This window comes from Ochotona princeps, chromosome 5 (genome assembly GCF_030435755.1).
Source record: "Ochotona princeps isolate mOchPri1 chromosome 5, mOchPri1.hap1, whole genome shotgun sequence".
Taxonomy (NCBI): Eukaryota; Metazoa; Chordata; class Mammalia; order Lagomorpha; family Ochotonidae; genus Ochotona; species Ochotona princeps.
The window spans coordinates 104,025,233-104,041,857 of NC_080836.1; the positions used below are offsets into that span (position 1 = coordinate 104,025,233).

The window sequence follows — 16,625 nt, forward strand, 5'->3', positions numbered from 1 at the left end:
GTGCCCAGGGTTGCCTACCTGGACTGCTTGTAAGAACAGATCTGCCCACGAGCTGACAGTGTTGGTGTGGGGGTGGGCAGCGGTGGTGGAGGAGTTGCGATTTTTAATTCCCATGGTAGCACGGGAGAAAACCTAGAGCTAGTCTGAAGGCACAAGGCCAGCTGTGGAGGAGGAGCCGGAATTTGGACTGACACAGCCCATGGCCCTGTGGGATGGGATGCCCTCAGACCACAGTTCCACAGGTTGGCTGAGCTACTAGGCGGAGCTCCTGGAGCTTCTGAGCCTGTAGGCTTTGCCCTTGGACTTGAACCCTTACCTGAGGGTCTGCTTGTTTGGGGAACGCCAAGGGTACCCCAGAGATGGCCCCGGGCTCCTCCCCATGGCGAGACCCGAGGCCAGGATTTCTCTCCCCCAGCATGATGGGCTGGGGTGCTCCTTCTCCCTGCCCGCCATGGGATTGCTGGCCTTCAACACCTCCTCCTGCCTGGAGGTTGTTCAGGGGGTGTGAGCAGCAGCGGGGCAGGGCCCAGGGTGGCTCCAGGGGACCACTGGCCTCATGCATGCTTGGTCTGGTGCAGGCCCCTGGATGGGGGAGTTGTGGAGAGGCCTTCTCCACACAACCCCCTGCTTACAGCTCTTAGCATTTGGTGCTCCTCTGAAGCTGTCCTGGGCAGCGTGTGCTGCCTCTGAGTGTCCACGCAGTGCCTGGTGTGTAGGTGGTGCCCGAGAAAGGTGAATGAATAAATGAATGAAGAATGGGTGCACGAACAAATGGCACCCTACACGCAGTCACTTGCAGCACAGTCAGCCAACTCAGTGGCTCCTTTGATTGTGGGGCCATGGACTCATCCAGGCATGGTCCTTCTTGCTGTCCCTGCAGAAGGACCTCCCCTGGAGGCGGGAGACTGTGAAGAGTGCCCTCATGCTGATGTACAGCTGCGTGGCCTCCTACTGCCACCCCCAGCTGCTGCTCACCCTTGTGGACAACCCCATCAGCACCAAGATCATTCACCACTACTCCAGCAGCTGCCAGGTAGCCTGCCCCTAGTGCCCAAGGGCTGCCTGCCCTCCTTGAGCCAGGCCAGCCAGGAGTCACCCCCTGTCATTACCTGACTCTCCTCCTTCCTGCCCAGGAGATGGCAGGAGTCCTCACTGAGCCCAGCATCAGGCGAGAGGCTGCCCAAAGCTGGACTGTCCTCTGCACTTGAGGGCTGTAAGAAGGAGGAGGTCAGCCTGAGTGGGTGGTGTGAACTCCAGACGTCAAAGGAGGCGCCCCAACCAACTGTCCTGGGCCTCTGCCTCTGGCCACTGCCTAGGCCCAGGCCTGTTCCTAAGGTACAAGAAATGGGAAGAGACTCAAAGGCAGTGGCTGCTTTCTTGGAAACAAGGATAAAACACAAAGGAGGCCAATGTTATTTTACTTTTTAAAAATTATGGTAAAGAACACATAATCTTTATAAGGCAGCATTGCGAATACAGAGGGAGAGACAGGGAGACCTTCTACCTGTTGCTTCACTCCCTAAATGCCTGCAGGAGCTGGAGCAGCCAAGAGCCTAGAACTCTGTCTGGGACCCAAGCACTTGCACCATCTTCCACTGCTTTCCCAGGAGCATTAGCAGGAGCCTGGATTGTCCGTGGAGCAGCCAGGATGGGAACCGGCAATCTGATATGTGCCATAGCAACGCAGGCATTGGGTTAACTGTGGCTCAGCACCCGCCCTGGATCTAACCATGTTTCAGAGCATTCAGTGCACTCACACCTCCCACCTCTGCAGCAGTCTCGTCTCACAATCCAAACTCTTTTCCCGTGCCCCTTCTCTGGGTCCCTGGCAACCATGGCAATCTGCCTTCTCCAAGCACCTGCCTGAGGGGTCGCCAAGCACTCATGTTTTGGGTCTGGATCACCTCCCTCCAGGGTTCATCCGTACAGCAGAAGCCGTGGACACTTAACCCCGGCACCCATGCGTCTTCCTGTGGGGCTCAGTGCCCTGGACCCCATGTCTGCCCTGGGCACCATGGCAGGAGGCTGGGGAGAGAGGGTATCTTCCACAGGACCTAGTGGTGGTCTCTGTCCAGTGCCCCCAACATGCTGCCAAAGCGTAGTCCTTAGGTTCAAGGTGGGGGAAGGGACAGAGCACAGGAAGGGCAGGGGCAGATGAATTTACCCTCCCACCCCTCGCTTACAGGATGTCAGCCTCAAGATGGCCTTGATGAAGAGCATCACGCAGGTCACCAGTGCCATCCGAAGTGACAAGAGCCTTGAAGATTTCCAGTTCGCCCAAAAGGCGACGCTTACCAGCATTGTCACGGTGAGAGCGGAGTCAAGCCTCCTCCGTCCGAGCTCGCTCAGGCAGGACCCTGGGCTGCCTGGCTTTTTCTGCCTGAGCAAGGTTTGTCCAGGGCTCTTGAGGTTATCTGAAGGACAGGAGGTCTCGCTGGAAGGAATTCTGAGACTTGCTGTGCGACTGCTAAAGGTTTTCAGAGCCAAGAAGCCATCTGGAAACCAGGGGTGGAAGACTCCTGCTGTGTGGGGACCCATGGCGTCCAGCCACATGGTGACCTGTGGTGCCAGGAGCCACTGGTTCATGGGCAGTAGTGGGAGGCCCACTGGGTCAGGCCAGTGGCGGCCTCAGCGTCAGTCCCAGGGAGGCACTTAGGGGACAGTGACGTCCTCACAAGGGTGGGGAAGGATGGAGGGCACAGCTCTTCCAGCTGGCTGTTTGGAGGCAACCACAGGTGGGCTCGAGATGCCATCGGTCTACAGCAGGCTGACCTTGAAGTTGTGGCTTGGGTACCGCCTCCGAAGGACGCCCTCTGCGGAACACTGCCCCAAGGCCCGTGGGACTTGCAGCAGTGTGCACATGATTTCAGTCAATGTGGAGGATGTCAGCTGCCAGCCGGCATGCTGCATCCTAGAACACCCCCATCACCACCTCTACATCCCTGCCAGGAAACCATCCCACTGAGCACTGTCTTACTGCCCGATCTGGGCCAGGCCCAGAGAAGGGGACAGGGGCCCAGCCAGGGCAGCACTGACCTGGAGCAAGAAGCCCAGCCCGCTAAGGCACTGAAGAGTATCACGGGAAAGAGGCCTGGCTGTGACAGCTCTTTCTTGCACCTGGCCGGGGGAGGGGTGGGTGCTGTCACAGCCACTCTCAGCACTCTCAGGGCATCTGGGCAGTGCGCGGTTCACTGTCCTCCCTTCTTCTACCCCTCCTCCTCGGGCAGGCCATCATTAAGGCCGAGCCGCCCGACCACTTGGCTTCCCCAGTGCGGACCATGACAATGGACGCTCTCTCCCAGCTGAGGTGAGCTAGCGCCGTCACCCTCTCCTCCATAACAGGAATGGGCCAGCTGGGAAGGACAGGGTTGGCTTCAGCAGACTCTTGGGTGGACTTCTCAGCATGACCTGCAGCTCTTTGTCCTGGGGGTGTGCCGAGCAAGGACTCTGGGCACAGACATGGGAGCCTGGGTTGGCCCGGGGCCCCACGTGGGGGCTGCTTGTCAGCAGGGTGGAGGCGAGGCAGTCACAGACTTGGAGCAGGCCATCTCTGGGTGCCAGTCCATGCCTGGGCTCCACCGAGGGCAGCAGGTCCTGATGACCCGCCTCTGCCTCCTTCCCAGCAAGCTGAAGCCTTCCTACTCCATGGAGGAGAGCAGTGAGCTGTTGGACATTGGGATCCACTCGGTGATTTCCCTCCAGCCCCCAGGAGACAACAATGAGGCCATTAAGGTAGGCCCTGTGGTGTCTGACACAGCTGGGCAGAGCCTCAGGCCTCAGCTCCCTGCCCCGCTGTGAGTGCTCAGAGGCGGCCACGGGCCTGTGTTGGGCAGCGCAAGGCAAGGCTAGCCCGACCACTACACCCCGGCTCCTGCTTCATTTCCCACCTGAGTAAAGTTCAGTTGTCCTGAGAGGAGATGTGGAACTGCTTCAGGCAGTTCTTTGAAAACCCAGGCTGACAGAGGTCTCGCCCTTGTCAACACCACAGGGCCCTGTGATGTTCAACCTGGACACCGGGGAAGAGGAGGTGCAAAAACTTAGGGAACATTTTACCCTCTTCCTATTGGCCAGAATGCATTCACATGGTGTCACCTAGAAGCAGAGGCTAATGGGAAATGAGGAAACTCTTTCTTGGGCAGGTGGTTGCCTCTGCCTTCGGGTCCTGGCCCCAGATAAGGAGTCAGAAGTGGGCTGCAGGGGTCATGTAAAAGTGATTCCTCTTCAAAGGTGGTCTTGCAGACCACACAAGCAGCAGATGCTGACGCTGAACATCAGACGTGTCCCACCCCTCAAGCCAGCGTGGATGCCCCTGGGCAAGTAGCTGTGTGGTGCCAGCTTTGCTGCCCGCTCTCTCCCGGTGCAGGCTCTGTACGCGAGTGCAGTGGGGGCTCTGGAGCAGCTGATGGAGACTGTCCTGCAGGGGCACCTGGACCCCCAGGGGCTGCAGGAGATGGTGCAGGTGAGTCACCCCCCGTGGGGAGTAGCCTGAGGGTCAGGTGCGGGAAGCAGGGAAGGCAGCACCAACGGCTGCAGTCATCTTACTGGGTGATAGCTCGAATTTGCTGAAAAGCTACAAGAAGAGAACAAGGAAACTCTTTGTCCAGACCCACTTTTCCCAACTTTTTGCCACAATTTCTTTCTTTGTCTTCCTCTGTCTTGTTACACACACACACACCCCTTTTGAATCATGAACTATTAGCTGCATTGTGGCACAGCAAGTGAAGTCATTATTTAGGATGCCCACTTCCCATACTGGAGTGCCCGTTTGAGTCGCAGCTCTACTTGGATCCAGACTTGCTGCTAATGCGTACTGCAAGGTGGCAGGTGATGGCTCGGTGCCTGGATCCCCACCACCTGTGTGAGAGGTGCCTGGCATGCTGCAAGGTGGCAGGTGATGGCTCGGTGCCTGGATCCCCACCACCTGTGTGAGAGGTACATGGTGTACTGGCTTCTGGCTTCAGCTCAGCAATTTTTAGGCAACTAGGGAGTGAACTAGGGAAGATCTCTCCCTCTCTTCCTGCCTTTCAACTAGAGGAAAAGAAATGCTTTTAAGCAGAACACAGAACATTCACTCAAAGTCAGAGAACTTAATGTTAACCCAGTGCTTAACACCTGTGACCCATATGGGACTTCCATAGCTGTTGCTCGCTCCAGGAGCTGAGGATGCTGTGTGTTGCATTCAGTCCCCTTCATTCCCCTTTAAGAAGAAAGAGTTTCTTGGTCTTTCTTTTTCATTTCCTCAGTGTTTTTGGAAAGATTTTGGCTAGTTTTACGATTTTACTTCTTTTCAAAATTGGGTTGTTTACTTCTTATTATCTGCTAAATTTCTCATCCAAAATGCTTGCAACCAGAAACCATTTCTGATTTCCTTTCTGCATTTGGGGATGTCTGCATAACTGAGGTGTGTAGGGAACGACACCCAAGTCCAGATACAAAATCCCTGTATGTTTCGTGCATGCCTGTACCTGTGGCCTGAAGGTGCCACACTCTCGACGGCTGTGGTGCCGGGGCACGTCTCACCTCAGGGCCAGATAATCCAAGTTCGCAGACTTGGGGTCTTGCAAATAGGGATGCACCATGTTTTAAATTTATTTCCTTTCAAAATACAATTTAACCCCTCCCCACTTGGGATTTTTCTTGACCTGTGGGTTCTGGAGATATTTCTAAAGATCGGGGGGTTTGTCCAGAGACTGTTCTGCTTCAGCTTCCCCATGGCTAAAGCGCCATGGCTGCCCGGGGTCTCTCTGTGAAGCCCCGTGGCTGCTGGGGGTCGAGCTGTGAGGCTCTATGGTGACCGGGGGTCGCGCTGTGTATCCTTCTGATCCTTTTAAATGGGTAGACACTAGCTCTGTGGTCCACGTCAGCTCTGTCTTGGTACATGTCCTGCACACCTCTTGGGTGGGGGGTTTCCCTAGTGTCAGCCAGGTCAAGTTGGTCAAGGCAGGTCATTCTGTTATCTGTTGCTTTGCTCTACCAGGTGCTGAGAAAGCAGACCCCAGTCCGACTTGTCTCTGTGGAGCTGCTTGTCAGTTTTTGCTTGTTGGACATCCTGACTGTGCTATTGGGCTGCAGTCGTGGAGGGCTGTTGAACTCTCTTGATGAACTGACCCTCAGCCATGGAGACAGGGCCCATCCCTATTCAATTCCATATGCCTGGCTCTGGAACCAACTTCTTGCTTTTCCATTTTTTAAAGATGAGAGAGAATCTTCATTCACTGATTCGTTCCCCAAAATGGCCACAATAGCCAGGGCTATATGAGGCCAAACCAAGGGGCTGGACCTCCATCCAGGTCTCCCATGGAGCATCTTCTGCTTTCCCAGAAGCATTAGCTTGGAGCTGGATCAGGAGCAGACCAGCTGGGAGCTGGACCAGCACTCACCTGGGAAGCCAGCATTGCACACTGCAGCCTACCCCACTGTGCACACCACCAGTCCCCTGACATGAACTTCCATATTAGAATAGTCCCCCTCCCCAGAGCCTTCGGGGTGTGGGAGCAGGGTGTGCTGTGCTCCTGGGCCTGTGTTACAGGCAGACATCTGAAGCCAGGCCAAGCACAACCACCAAGCTCCTTGCCCTTAGAACTGGGGCTGGAGAAGAAAACCAGAAACCTGGAGAATGCCAGGAAAGCCTTGAGCATCAGACAAGGAGTGGGGAGGCTGCAGAGGGTGAAGGCTGGCCGAGGTAGGCCCCAGTATCTCCGACAGTACCCCGCCCCAACCCCCACATGCTCTGTGCACCTGCAGCTCCTGGAGAAGTGGATTGTGTCGGAGAGAGAGTGGGAGCGGGAGAAGGCCATGCAGCTTCTCTTCCACCTGCTGTATGTCTACGAGCGAAGTGCTGGATTCTGTGTGAGTCCAGCCCAGCCTCCCTGGCTGCTCACTCTGCCCCTGCCCGATGCAGCCCTGGGGAAGGGGCTGCTGTGGCTGCTGGAGGGCAGCCAGATAATGCCCCCTGTTACAGAGAGACACAGAGGCCAAGACTCAGACAAGACCTGGGTCCCTCAGTGAGTGGGCTGGGGACTAGATCAGGACCCTCAGGGCTTGGCTCCAGGAGCAAGGCAGGAGCCTGCAGCACAGCAAAGGTGTCTCCAGCCATGCCCTGGCAGGACCCCTGGGATCCCAACTGATTGGTCTCCATGCAACCCGTTCTGGGGAGGAAAGGCAGGGGATGGCACATCCCTGGCCCCAGGACCCGAAGCTGCCAGGGTGGGGTCTGTCCTTTCTGGTCACCCTCCACGCTGTGTGTGTGAGAGGATGAAGGATGTGAGTCTTGGGTTGCCGGGCCCCTCAGATCCCCCTGAAACCGGGGCAGTTTAGCACGTTGGTGGGACTCATCGCCCCCTGTACCTGTGATGCGCACCTGAGAATTCGCATGGCCTCCATGAGAATCCTGTCCTGCCTGCTGGACCTGCATGGTACGGGGAAGGTGGGACGCCAGGAGCAGAGCCTGCACAGGGTAGTAGGCTGGATGTAGGCTGGACAGGGGCAGGGTGGGGGCAGAGGTGACCCTGTCTGGCTCCCCACCCCCAGCAAGCCAGACCTGCTCCTTGTGGGACACAGCCAAGGAGAGGGAGCTGGAGAAATGCAAGGAGGACCTACAGGTCAGCAACATGGACACCGTCCTCTACACATCCTCCAGGATTGCCAAGGTGAGGTGCTGGGCCCGTCCCAAATGGGGTGCTGAAAGGTGAGACAGCAGGAGAGGCAGGGTATCAGGGGTCACAGGGGACCCCAAGCGTCAACCACTCCACTCCCAGGTGATCTGCATGGAGTTCAGCAGCGACGAGGTGGTACCCCTGGTGCAGAAGCTGTGTGAGAACATTGGGGCCCTGGGCCCGCAGCATGACAAGGCCTCGGTCACCTGGATGGGCACCTTCCTGCAGATGCGGGTCAAGGAGCTGGAGGACAAGGTGGGGGCCCCTGGGGCTAGGGTTGGGGCTGCACCTGATTGAGGGGCCTCACAAGGCTCTCCCAGCCCTTGTGACTATTTGGCTGAGCCGCTGGCTGCTGCTGGAGAGGAGGAACAGGAAATGCTGTGGGGCGGGGGAAAGGAGAGGCAGTAGGGAGGAAAGCAAGCCGAGATGGCCTGGGCCAGAGGGCGGACAGGAGACCAGGCCTGAGCCGAGCAGTGTCCTGCCTCCCATGCTGAAAACCCTAAGAAATGAGCAGAGGGTTGCTGCTGAGTGTTCCCTGATCCATCAGCCCCTTGGGCCAGAGCCCCAAAGGAGGCATGCCCACGATGTGGGAGCCCAGACTGCCCCCTCCCCAGGTGGCCGAGATCCTGGGCACCATCCTGGTCCACCTGCCGACGGTGGAGGACCTGGACGTGCGGCGCCTGCTCATCGAAGGTGTCCTGCTCCTGGCACACTACCACCAGGAGACCGTTCTCACGTCGCTGCTGAGGCAGCCCCTGCCCATGGAGAGGTGGGTTCCTGCAGGGTGGAGTGGGGCCCATCCTGGTTGCTAAGAATGCATGGGTCTGTCCCCCAGCTCTGGGAGACCCAGCAGGCCCCTCTTTCCTGCTTGAGCTCTGTAAACAGTGCACACAGGGTCTCCCCAGGTTTGGAGAGTGTGTTTGGGGTGTTTGGTGGGGTGGTTCACAATTCATCTGGACCAGCTTGAGGGCAGGTTGGCATGTCACAAAAATGGTGGTCCTTCCCAGAGGTGTCACACTATGGGTCTGGGTACAGAGCAAAGAGTTCCGAGCACAGCCATAGGGCCAAGGCAGCATGGCTCCCATGGGCAGCCTGCTTTACAGAGGGTCCCGGGGAGAGGCCTGTGCAGGCTTTGTGATCTGATGGGGGAGGCCAGCTGGCTCTGGAAGCAGGACAGGTGTGAACACCTGCACAGTGCAGCCCATGTGCACAGCTCAGCCAGTCCAGCAGGTGCACACGGTAATCTCATTCAGGAACGGGTTCGAGGCCCCTCCCTCTTGCTGCCTTCCATTCCTGTGGCTTCTCGAAGGAAGATAGTGGGTGATGGCTGCTGTACTTGGGTCCCACTGCCACATACGTGGGAGACCTGGATTGAATTCCAGGTTGCTAGCCTTTTTTGTTGTGGTTGTTCTGGTCTGACCTAGTCCTGGCTGTTGCGGGCCATCTGGGGAGTGACCCAGCAGGTGGAAGAGCTCTGTCTCTAAGCCTGTCACATATGAAGAAGATATGTAAAAAATGGAAAGGAAGATTTAGGTGGTACAATACCCCAGCAGGCTTCCTGGTGCTGACCTGACACAGGTCAGGGGACGTAGGAAGCTACTGGTCATGACCATGGGGTCTTCAGACAGTGGGCCTGTTGGGGACCCTGAGGTCACCTGGAAGTACAGACTTCTCAGGATCACTATGAGCTCAAACAGCAAAAGGGATTCTGAGCAGGGAACCAGAGACCCCGGTGTGCATGACTATCAGCTTGATCTGCCTCCCTGAGATGCAGCCCTGAGTTGAGCACCTACTCAGGGGGCTGCAAAGGGCCAAAAGGGATGCTACCCAGGGCAGGAAACCCATGAGCCCTCGCCCTGTCTTTGTGTAGCCATCTAACAGAGGTGTGGCTGACCGTGGCCAAGAATGCGACCTTCGCCCGGACCATGCTCTACGGCCTGATGGACCGGCTGCAGTTGCAGTTCGGCCCCCAGATAAACGCCATGTCCAAAGCTGACATCTGGCGCACGGCCGCCGTGGACCCCCTGATGGTAAGTGGCATGGGACGGACCCGCAGGACTCCTCAGGGGCTCGGGCTGCAGTCCTGAGGCTCCCAGCTGTCCCCCTGCAGGCCCTGTGCACCACCCACCTCCTCATTGAGAAGATGGACAAGGACGACAAGCTGCCAGACCTGGTTCCTGACCTCGTCTACACGCTCCTGCTGCAGCTCGGTGGCAACTGCCGGCCTGAAACTGTCTCCCCCGTCCTGAAGACCCGGAGGCTGATCCACCGGGGGCCCCTGCCCGAGGAGCTGACCCTACAGAGGTGTTTGGTCATGGCTGGGCAGTGAGGAGGCCAGCATGGGGTGCCAGGCTGCAGATCTGGGCTGGACATGGCCTCATGCCATCCCAGAAAATACAGAAGGAGGGTCCTGAATGTCCTTTCCTCTCGCAGTGGGGGAAGAAAAGCTTCTTAAAGCTGGTCTTAGCCATGTCTACTTCTTGTGTGTCTAATCAGGAGTCATGGCTTCAGAGCCGGCAGACCCATTCTCTCCCATGCCCATATCCTCAGCTCCATCGGCGCTGGACCTGGCTGGCCCAGTGGCTGCCTGGAGTGTGGTGGCCACAGCCCGTTTTTCCACCTTCTTGCAGGATCACCATCAAGTCCATGCAGCTCTTGTTCCAGAGACTCAACAGTGAGCACCTGCTGCAGGCCCTGGAAGAGCAGGTGGTATGGACTCTACTGGAGAGCAGCGAGACCTTCCTGCAGGGAGTGAGCCTGCTGGCCAGGTGCGGCCAGCCTCTGCTGGGGGTGGAAGAGGCACTGCCTGCTGGGCCTCCCCTGGGCAGGGCACGGCCACATGTCTAGTTCCTGGGCAGGCACCTGCCACACTGACCGCTGGGGTCTGACTCTAGGGTGGCACTGCAGTATGGGCAACAGAAAGCTTTCATCACCACCTTCTTGCTCCACAGCGGGTGCCAGGAGTGCCTGGAAGGGAAGGGCTGGCCCAAGGCCACCAGGACATCCACATAGGGCCAGAGCAGAGCAGTCCTCTTCTTGTCCCTTTTATAGAAGTAGAGAAGGCCTCCCACTGGCCACCCCAACCCAGCCCCAGGAATGGAGTGGGAGAGGGAGGCCAAGAGGCAGCCACCCTGTAACCCTCCTGTCTCTCGCCCTCAGGCTGTGCATGCACCACCTGGAAGGCTACAGGCAGAGGCTCTCAGAGTTGGTGCTCCAGGGCATGAACTCCCAGGTCCTAAGCTGCCGAATCAGCAGTACTGCTGTCTGCGTGGAAGTGAGGCCCTGGGTGCTGGCGGGGTGTGGGTGAGTGGGTGATGTCAGGGGCCCACCCTCTAACGGTCGCCTGAGGCTGGGGAAACAGGACAGCTTCCTGCCTTGGTGTGCTCATCCACTCATCTACTCATTCATTCATCACATGAGCACTTCAGGGCTGGGTGCCACGGTGGGGTGAAAGCTGAAACAGAGCCCAGCACCTGGTGGGGAGAGTGTAGCAGCTGCCCCCTGGATGACAGTGTGAACACCTAAAGGGGGCCTCTGAGAGCAGGATGAGAGGAGAGGGTGCCATGCCTCGCCCAGCTGTCCCATCGGACAGCTCTGACACCATCGGAGCTTTCTGAGGTCCTTAGGGAACTGGGAAGAAACCTCTGTGCCGAGAGCTGATGACTGCATGGTACTCAGGGTGTGGTGGGAGGGCCCGGGGTAGCGAACCTTTTCTGTAAAGGCCACACAGTTGATTGTTTTCATTTTTATTTGAGGGTTAGCGACAATGAGAGGGGAAAAGGCCCTCCCATTTTCTGGTTTACTCCGCAAAGGGCCACGACAGTTCTCAATTCAGGTCTCCCACCGCCTCAGCCGTTCGGGGACTGCATTAGCAGGAGGCTGGGGTCATGGGTTGGAGCCAGAAGCAGGTGTTACAGGCCAGGCGCCTTGAGGAACACCTGCTCCAGTAAAAGACTCCGGCCAGCTGGCTGCTGCAGTGGGAAGTCACCCAGACAGCAAGCAAACCAGTGGAAATGTCTGAGTCCCGCAAAGCCTTGTGGCTGGAGAGTGAGATGTGGACTTCCGCATGCCCTTTGGCTTTTTTCTCTTACCACTTAAAAGTGCAGTGGTTCTTGGCTGTGGGCCATACATAGACTCCCCAAGTCTGCCCAAGTTCACAGGTGTCTCCTGGTGTGCAGCCTCCTCTGTATAAACCTCAAAACAGAGGTAGTTAAGGAAGGGATCCCCCTCCACCATCTTGACCTAGCTACCAAATGTGCTTTATCCCCAAGGGTGTTTTTAAAATCAGGTGTGAGTGCTGCACTCCTGGCTCTTGGGGCTCGCTAAAACTGAAGTCATATGGGAAGTTCACACCTGACTGAGGTCAGGCTGGGGCAAGAGGGAGGCTGTCACATGGCCTCCCTGCCTGACGGCGTTTAGGGAACCACACATGGACGTGACAATGAATGAATGGGCACCAGACTGCTCTACTTCCCTACTACCAATCTGTCGTCTGGCTTCCCTGCAGTCTGCTCATCAGGTGCTTCTGCTCAGATGTGGGTGGCTCCTCATCACGGCAGGTGCTTGTCCTGAGGTCACAAGGACACACAGATGTGTGTGTCTATCAGGATGATGTCTCCCACACTGCCTTAGTGAATCCTCACAGCAACCTCAAGTCAGGTGCAAGAACATCATTCCTGCTTCCTCACGACGACACTGAGGTGCTCGAGCCCCTCCGCGCCCATCCCCCATCGGGCGGTGACTGCGCCATGCTCTCTGCAGTTTATGAGCAGTCCGGAGCTGTACCAGGAGAAGCTGCTGAGGCCGGTGATGCTGATGCTGGAACAGGGTGCGGGGCAGGTGGAGGATGAGGTCCTGCAGGTGCTGTCCCTGCGTGCCCTGGGGAACATGGCCCTGGGGGCCCCCAGGAAGGTATGAAGCCCACCCTGGGTACTTGGCTGGGGCACAAGGCAGGGGCTGAGGCCACACGGGACACGAGTGTGGAGTGGGCATCCAGACTAAGATGTGTGCGGCTCTGCAGGTGAGGCAGTACCGCAAGCTCCTCCTTGGGGCCTGCCTGGGCTCCTTGCGGGTGCCAGTCAGCACCAGTGCCACCGCGGAGGGTATGGAGGCCTTGACCAAGATCCTGGCTGAGCTCCGGGAAGGGGACGTGGGCTCTTCTTTCGACACCATCTCAGAGCACTGCAGACTCTTCTTTGATGATGTGAGTGCCCCTGGACGCGCTCCCCTGTGGCTCAGGCAGAATGCCCAAGGCTGGTCCTGGGTCAGCGATGGAGGCTGAGATGGAGGCTGATGGGGGGCAAGGTGCTCGCGGTAGGGATGTGCCTGGAGCTGCAGCTGCATCCAGCGAGGGCCTAGCGTGCTTGCTTGGTGTCATCCTTCCTCCCCCATCTTTTAACAGATTTATTAATTTAAAGGCAAAGGTATAGACAAAAAAGAGAGATGTTTCACTCCTCAAATGGCTAAATGGCCAGAGATGAGCCAGGCCAAAGCAGGGACTTAAGCTGGTGCCCAAACACAGAGACTTAACCTGATACATCACAGCATCTGCCTTTCTTCCTTGCCTTAGAACCCTAAGATCAGCCTACGGCCCCATCCTGTGGCTCACCTGGTCCTAATCACGTCTCCAAAGGGCTTTGGGGCTTAGGTGTCTGATGTGCGAACTCTTGGGGAACATCTTTAAAATGAGGGTACCCTGTTGTCTGTTGTCCCCTAGAGAAACTGCACTGGGAAGCCAGAGTCCAGTGCCCCCCTTGGCACTGCCAGAGCAATAAGCCAATACTGGGATCTTGCACGGCAAACCCAGCCCATTCTGAGGTTTGCAGTCAGTCTGACTGCGTTCTGGGGCTCAAAGGTGGCTCCTTCCACTTTGCTCAGGCCAGCTGGGCTTTGCTAGGAGGGGAGTGGGCTCAAATCCAGCCTGACTCCTTGTTCAGGCAAGACATCGTCTGAGGACCAGAGTGATGGCTGGGCCCAGGGTGCTGGGTGAGCTCTGCTGAGAGAATAGCTCAAGGGGTGGAGGATGGCCAGGCTGCGCGGGCGCCTGCCCAGTGTGATCACCTTGGCCCAGGAGAGCGAGCTGCTGCGCTGGAAGGCCTTTGTCCTCTTCGGGAAGCTGGCAACCATTGTGGGCATCTCCAAGAAGCACTTTTTCAAGGGCGAAGTGAAGAAGGCCTGGGTCCCCCTCCTGCTGCACTGCCAGGACCCCTGCTCCAACACAGCGCGGGTGAGATTTGTCCCAGGGCCCGCGGGCTCTGGAGCTGAGGCTGCCACCCCTGGGCTAGGGAGAGGCAGGACCCCCCAGACCACAGGGGTGCGGCCTTTCCAGCCCCGCCCCCTTCTGGCTGTAGATTCTGTTCCTTGCAGGCCACTTCCAGGTGCCAGGACTCAGGGTTTTGTTTGAGACACACCTTCCATCTCCCCTGCTAACCCTCCCAGTAGGGCAGGGGGCAGTGAGGGGGCTTTGAGGGAGGAAGAAGGGGAGGGGCACAAAGAGAGCAAGCAGGAGGGGGCAGGAGGAAAGGGAGACAAACAGGGGAAAGGAGAGAATGAGGGAGGAGAGAGGGGGACAGGGAGGACAGGGAAGAGGAAGTGAGGGGATTACCAGGCTTGGCCGGACCTTCCTCCCCAGAGCTCAGCTCCTCCACTGCTGGGGGCAGGAAGCCCTGTTTGCCTCTTCGGTCACTGCCTCTCTGGTAAACCTGGGTTGCTTGGCATCCCTGATGGGGACCACCCCCTCTGGACTCAGTACCCTACTGCCTCTTTCCCTCTTCTCCCCATAGACCGGGGAAGGGGTGAGCTGGAGTGGGCAAGCCTTGGGAGGCACAGCTGGCCCCGCCAGGGACCTGACACTGCTCCTTTGGTCATCCTGTGTCCCCGCCCTTGCAGGCCTGCACGGCAACCATGTTCCAGTGCCTGCACTTCTGGGGCTGGAAATCCCTGGAGCAGCCACCGTGGCGAGGCGAGACGAGCACGGACGACGAGCTGGCCATGTTCCAGATGGCCATGTGCTCCGTGCTGGTGAGGAGACCTGGCCAGCCCTACCTGCCCGGGACCCTGGCCAGGCCTCCTCACCAGCCGCAGGCTGTCAGCTTTGCGGTCAATGTTGTGAAAAGGCACTTGGATACAAATGCTTGAAGACCTTAGAATGTGTGGACCTCCATTTGTCCCCCTTTTTGCACCAACATAACCATCTTTTCATTCCACTTTCCATGCCCTTTGTGACGTACCCTCATAGTGCTGGCCGGGGCCCCTTCCTTTCTAGTCTAGCAGCCACATTCAGAAGCAGTTTCGTTGTAGTAATACATTTCTTTCAGTCCAACCTACCTAGAACATGATCATTGCAATGTGCAACCGACATAAAAATTGATACTTTGCATTTTCTTGGGTCTTCAAACCCTAGCAGGTATGCCACACTTAGGTCAGGCCCATTCTGCAAGTTCACGTGCGGCCAGGGGCTAGCAAGTTGGGACAGCAGAGGTTCTGGACAAATCTAACAGCCATCCTCCCAGGCCCTGAACCTGTGCACCAACGTGTTGTAGGACACAGGGGCACCCACCCTTCTCTGGGCAGACCCTTCCATCCCTGGATCCCACCCCCCAAGTCTGTGTGTCACTTGGACTCTGCAGACTCAGAAAAAGCCAGCTGTCCTATACTGCTTCCTGCTGGAGACGCTGACCTACATCAGAAACGACTTATCCAGGGTCAGAATTGCTTCCTGCAACCTGGCAGGTGAGCGGGAGGTGGCGGGAAGCAGGAGCTGGGTCTTGCCCAGTGGAGACCATTCCTGCTGGGCTGGAGCAGGGTGGCCTCCTTCAGCCTGGCTCTCAGGAGGCTCAGCCACCTCCCAGCCTGGCCTGTCTCCCTGGCTGTCACTTTAGGAATCATGATAAAGCAGATGTCTGCCCAATACTTGAAGAAGCTGGACTTCCCCTCAATGCGCACCTGTGAGTGGAGGAGTCTCAGGGACCCCCAGGGTGTGACCAGGGCATTGAGGGAGGGCTCACCAGGAAGAAGACCCTTGCCCTCCCCCTCACGGCCAGGTCACTGGGTCCCATAGGCAATGCCTCTGGCATGCGAGTGGTCACTAAAGCTCTGAGGCCCTGGGAGACCCCAGCCCACAGCAGGCAAGCCCAGTCAGGCCTCATCCTTCCTTCCATCCCCCAGCGCTCCAGGAGCTGCAGCTGGACACAGACCCTGGGGTTCGCAGGGCTGCCCAGGAGACGCTTAAGGTCTTAGACAGCTGCAGCCAGTGCGGGGTGCTGGTTTCACCGGAAGGAAGGGCCTAACAGGTGGCTTGGTCTGGCCAGGGGGTGGAAATGAAATCCTGCCACAGTCATGCTTTTTTTAGTTGTAAGGTAACTTTTTCTTTGCTTGTTTTTCAAATAAATCTTTGCCATTTGGACTGCTGTCTGTGGGGAGGCAGTACCCAGGGTATGTGTGTCCCAGCCCACCAGGAACCAAGAAGCTGTGCAGCCCCTGCCCCCAGACTCCCACAACAGGGCAGGAAAGCCGTGGCCAAGGTGGCACAGCTGTGATGGCACAGAAGAGGTGCCACCTGCCTGTGAGGGCTTCCAGGGGATGATGCTCATACCAGGCTCACCCCTACTTACCCTTCTCCATAGTTCTGCAGTTAGGAACAGGAGCCCAGGGAGGCTGAATGTGCGGAGGAAGCAGCGCTGAGGGATAGGAGCAGGGTAGGCTTCCCTTCAGGCCTCCAGAGCAAGCAGCCTGCTTGTCCCCACAGCAGGGCGGCAAGTCCTACACCTGCTGACAGCAGCACCATGTGGGCACCCACCTGCCCGCAGGCGACAGCTCCAGGGGTGTCCAGCTGTTTCATAGTGTCCCCCATGGAAGTAAGCAGATGATTTTTGCCAGGTAGAGCCTGACCTCACAAATGTGGCCAGCAATGACTTGGCCATTTACCATGCGCACCAAGGAGATGGCCAGCAGGTGGCTTCCGGCCCAAAC

The 16,625-nt window shown here is 57.7% G+C and overlaps 1 protein-coding gene across 3 annotated transcripts in view; it reads left to right on the top strand.

The window, feature by feature from the left end:
- The window catches only part of MROH2A (maestro heat like repeat family member 2A), a 30,163-nt gene extending 14,182 nt beyond the window's left edge, over positions 1 to 15,981 (top strand). For all 3 annotated transcript variants that reach the window (XM_058665153.1, XM_058665152.1, XM_058665151.1), the window contains 21 exons: positions 881 to 1,033; positions 2,186 to 2,308; positions 3,228 to 3,307; positions 3,624 to 3,732; positions 4,364 to 4,459; positions 6,745 to 6,849; positions 7,292 to 7,415; positions 7,531 to 7,649; positions 7,758 to 7,910; positions 8,270 to 8,424; positions 9,526 to 9,685; positions 9,766 to 9,959; positions 10,286 to 10,423; positions 10,815 to 10,929; positions 12,417 to 12,566; positions 12,676 to 12,858; positions 13,726 to 13,881; positions 14,544 to 14,675; positions 15,284 to 15,386; positions 15,536 to 15,601; positions 15,822 to 15,981. In XM_058665153.1, the coding sequence (XP_058521136.1) occupies positions 881 to 1,033; positions 2,186 to 2,308; positions 3,228 to 3,307; positions 3,624 to 3,732; positions 4,364 to 4,459; positions 6,745 to 6,849; positions 7,292 to 7,415; positions 7,531 to 7,649; positions 7,758 to 7,910; positions 8,270 to 8,424; positions 9,526 to 9,685; positions 9,766 to 9,959; positions 10,286 to 10,423; positions 10,815 to 10,929; positions 12,417 to 12,566; positions 12,676 to 12,858; positions 13,726 to 13,881; positions 14,544 to 14,675; positions 15,284 to 15,386; positions 15,536 to 15,601; positions 15,822 to 15,943 (2,736 nt within the window). In that variant the 3' untranslated portion in view covers positions 15,944 to 15,981. The remainder of the gene's footprint in view (positions 1 to 880; positions 1,034 to 2,185; positions 2,309 to 3,227; positions 3,308 to 3,623; positions 3,733 to 4,363; positions 4,460 to 6,744; positions 6,850 to 7,291; positions 7,416 to 7,530; positions 7,650 to 7,757; positions 7,911 to 8,269; positions 8,425 to 9,525; positions 9,686 to 9,765; positions 9,960 to 10,285; positions 10,424 to 10,814; positions 10,930 to 12,416; positions 12,567 to 12,675; positions 12,859 to 13,725; positions 13,882 to 14,543; positions 14,676 to 15,283; positions 15,387 to 15,535; positions 15,602 to 15,821) is intronic.
- The last annotated feature ends 644 nt before the right edge of the window (positions 15,982 to 16,625 follow it).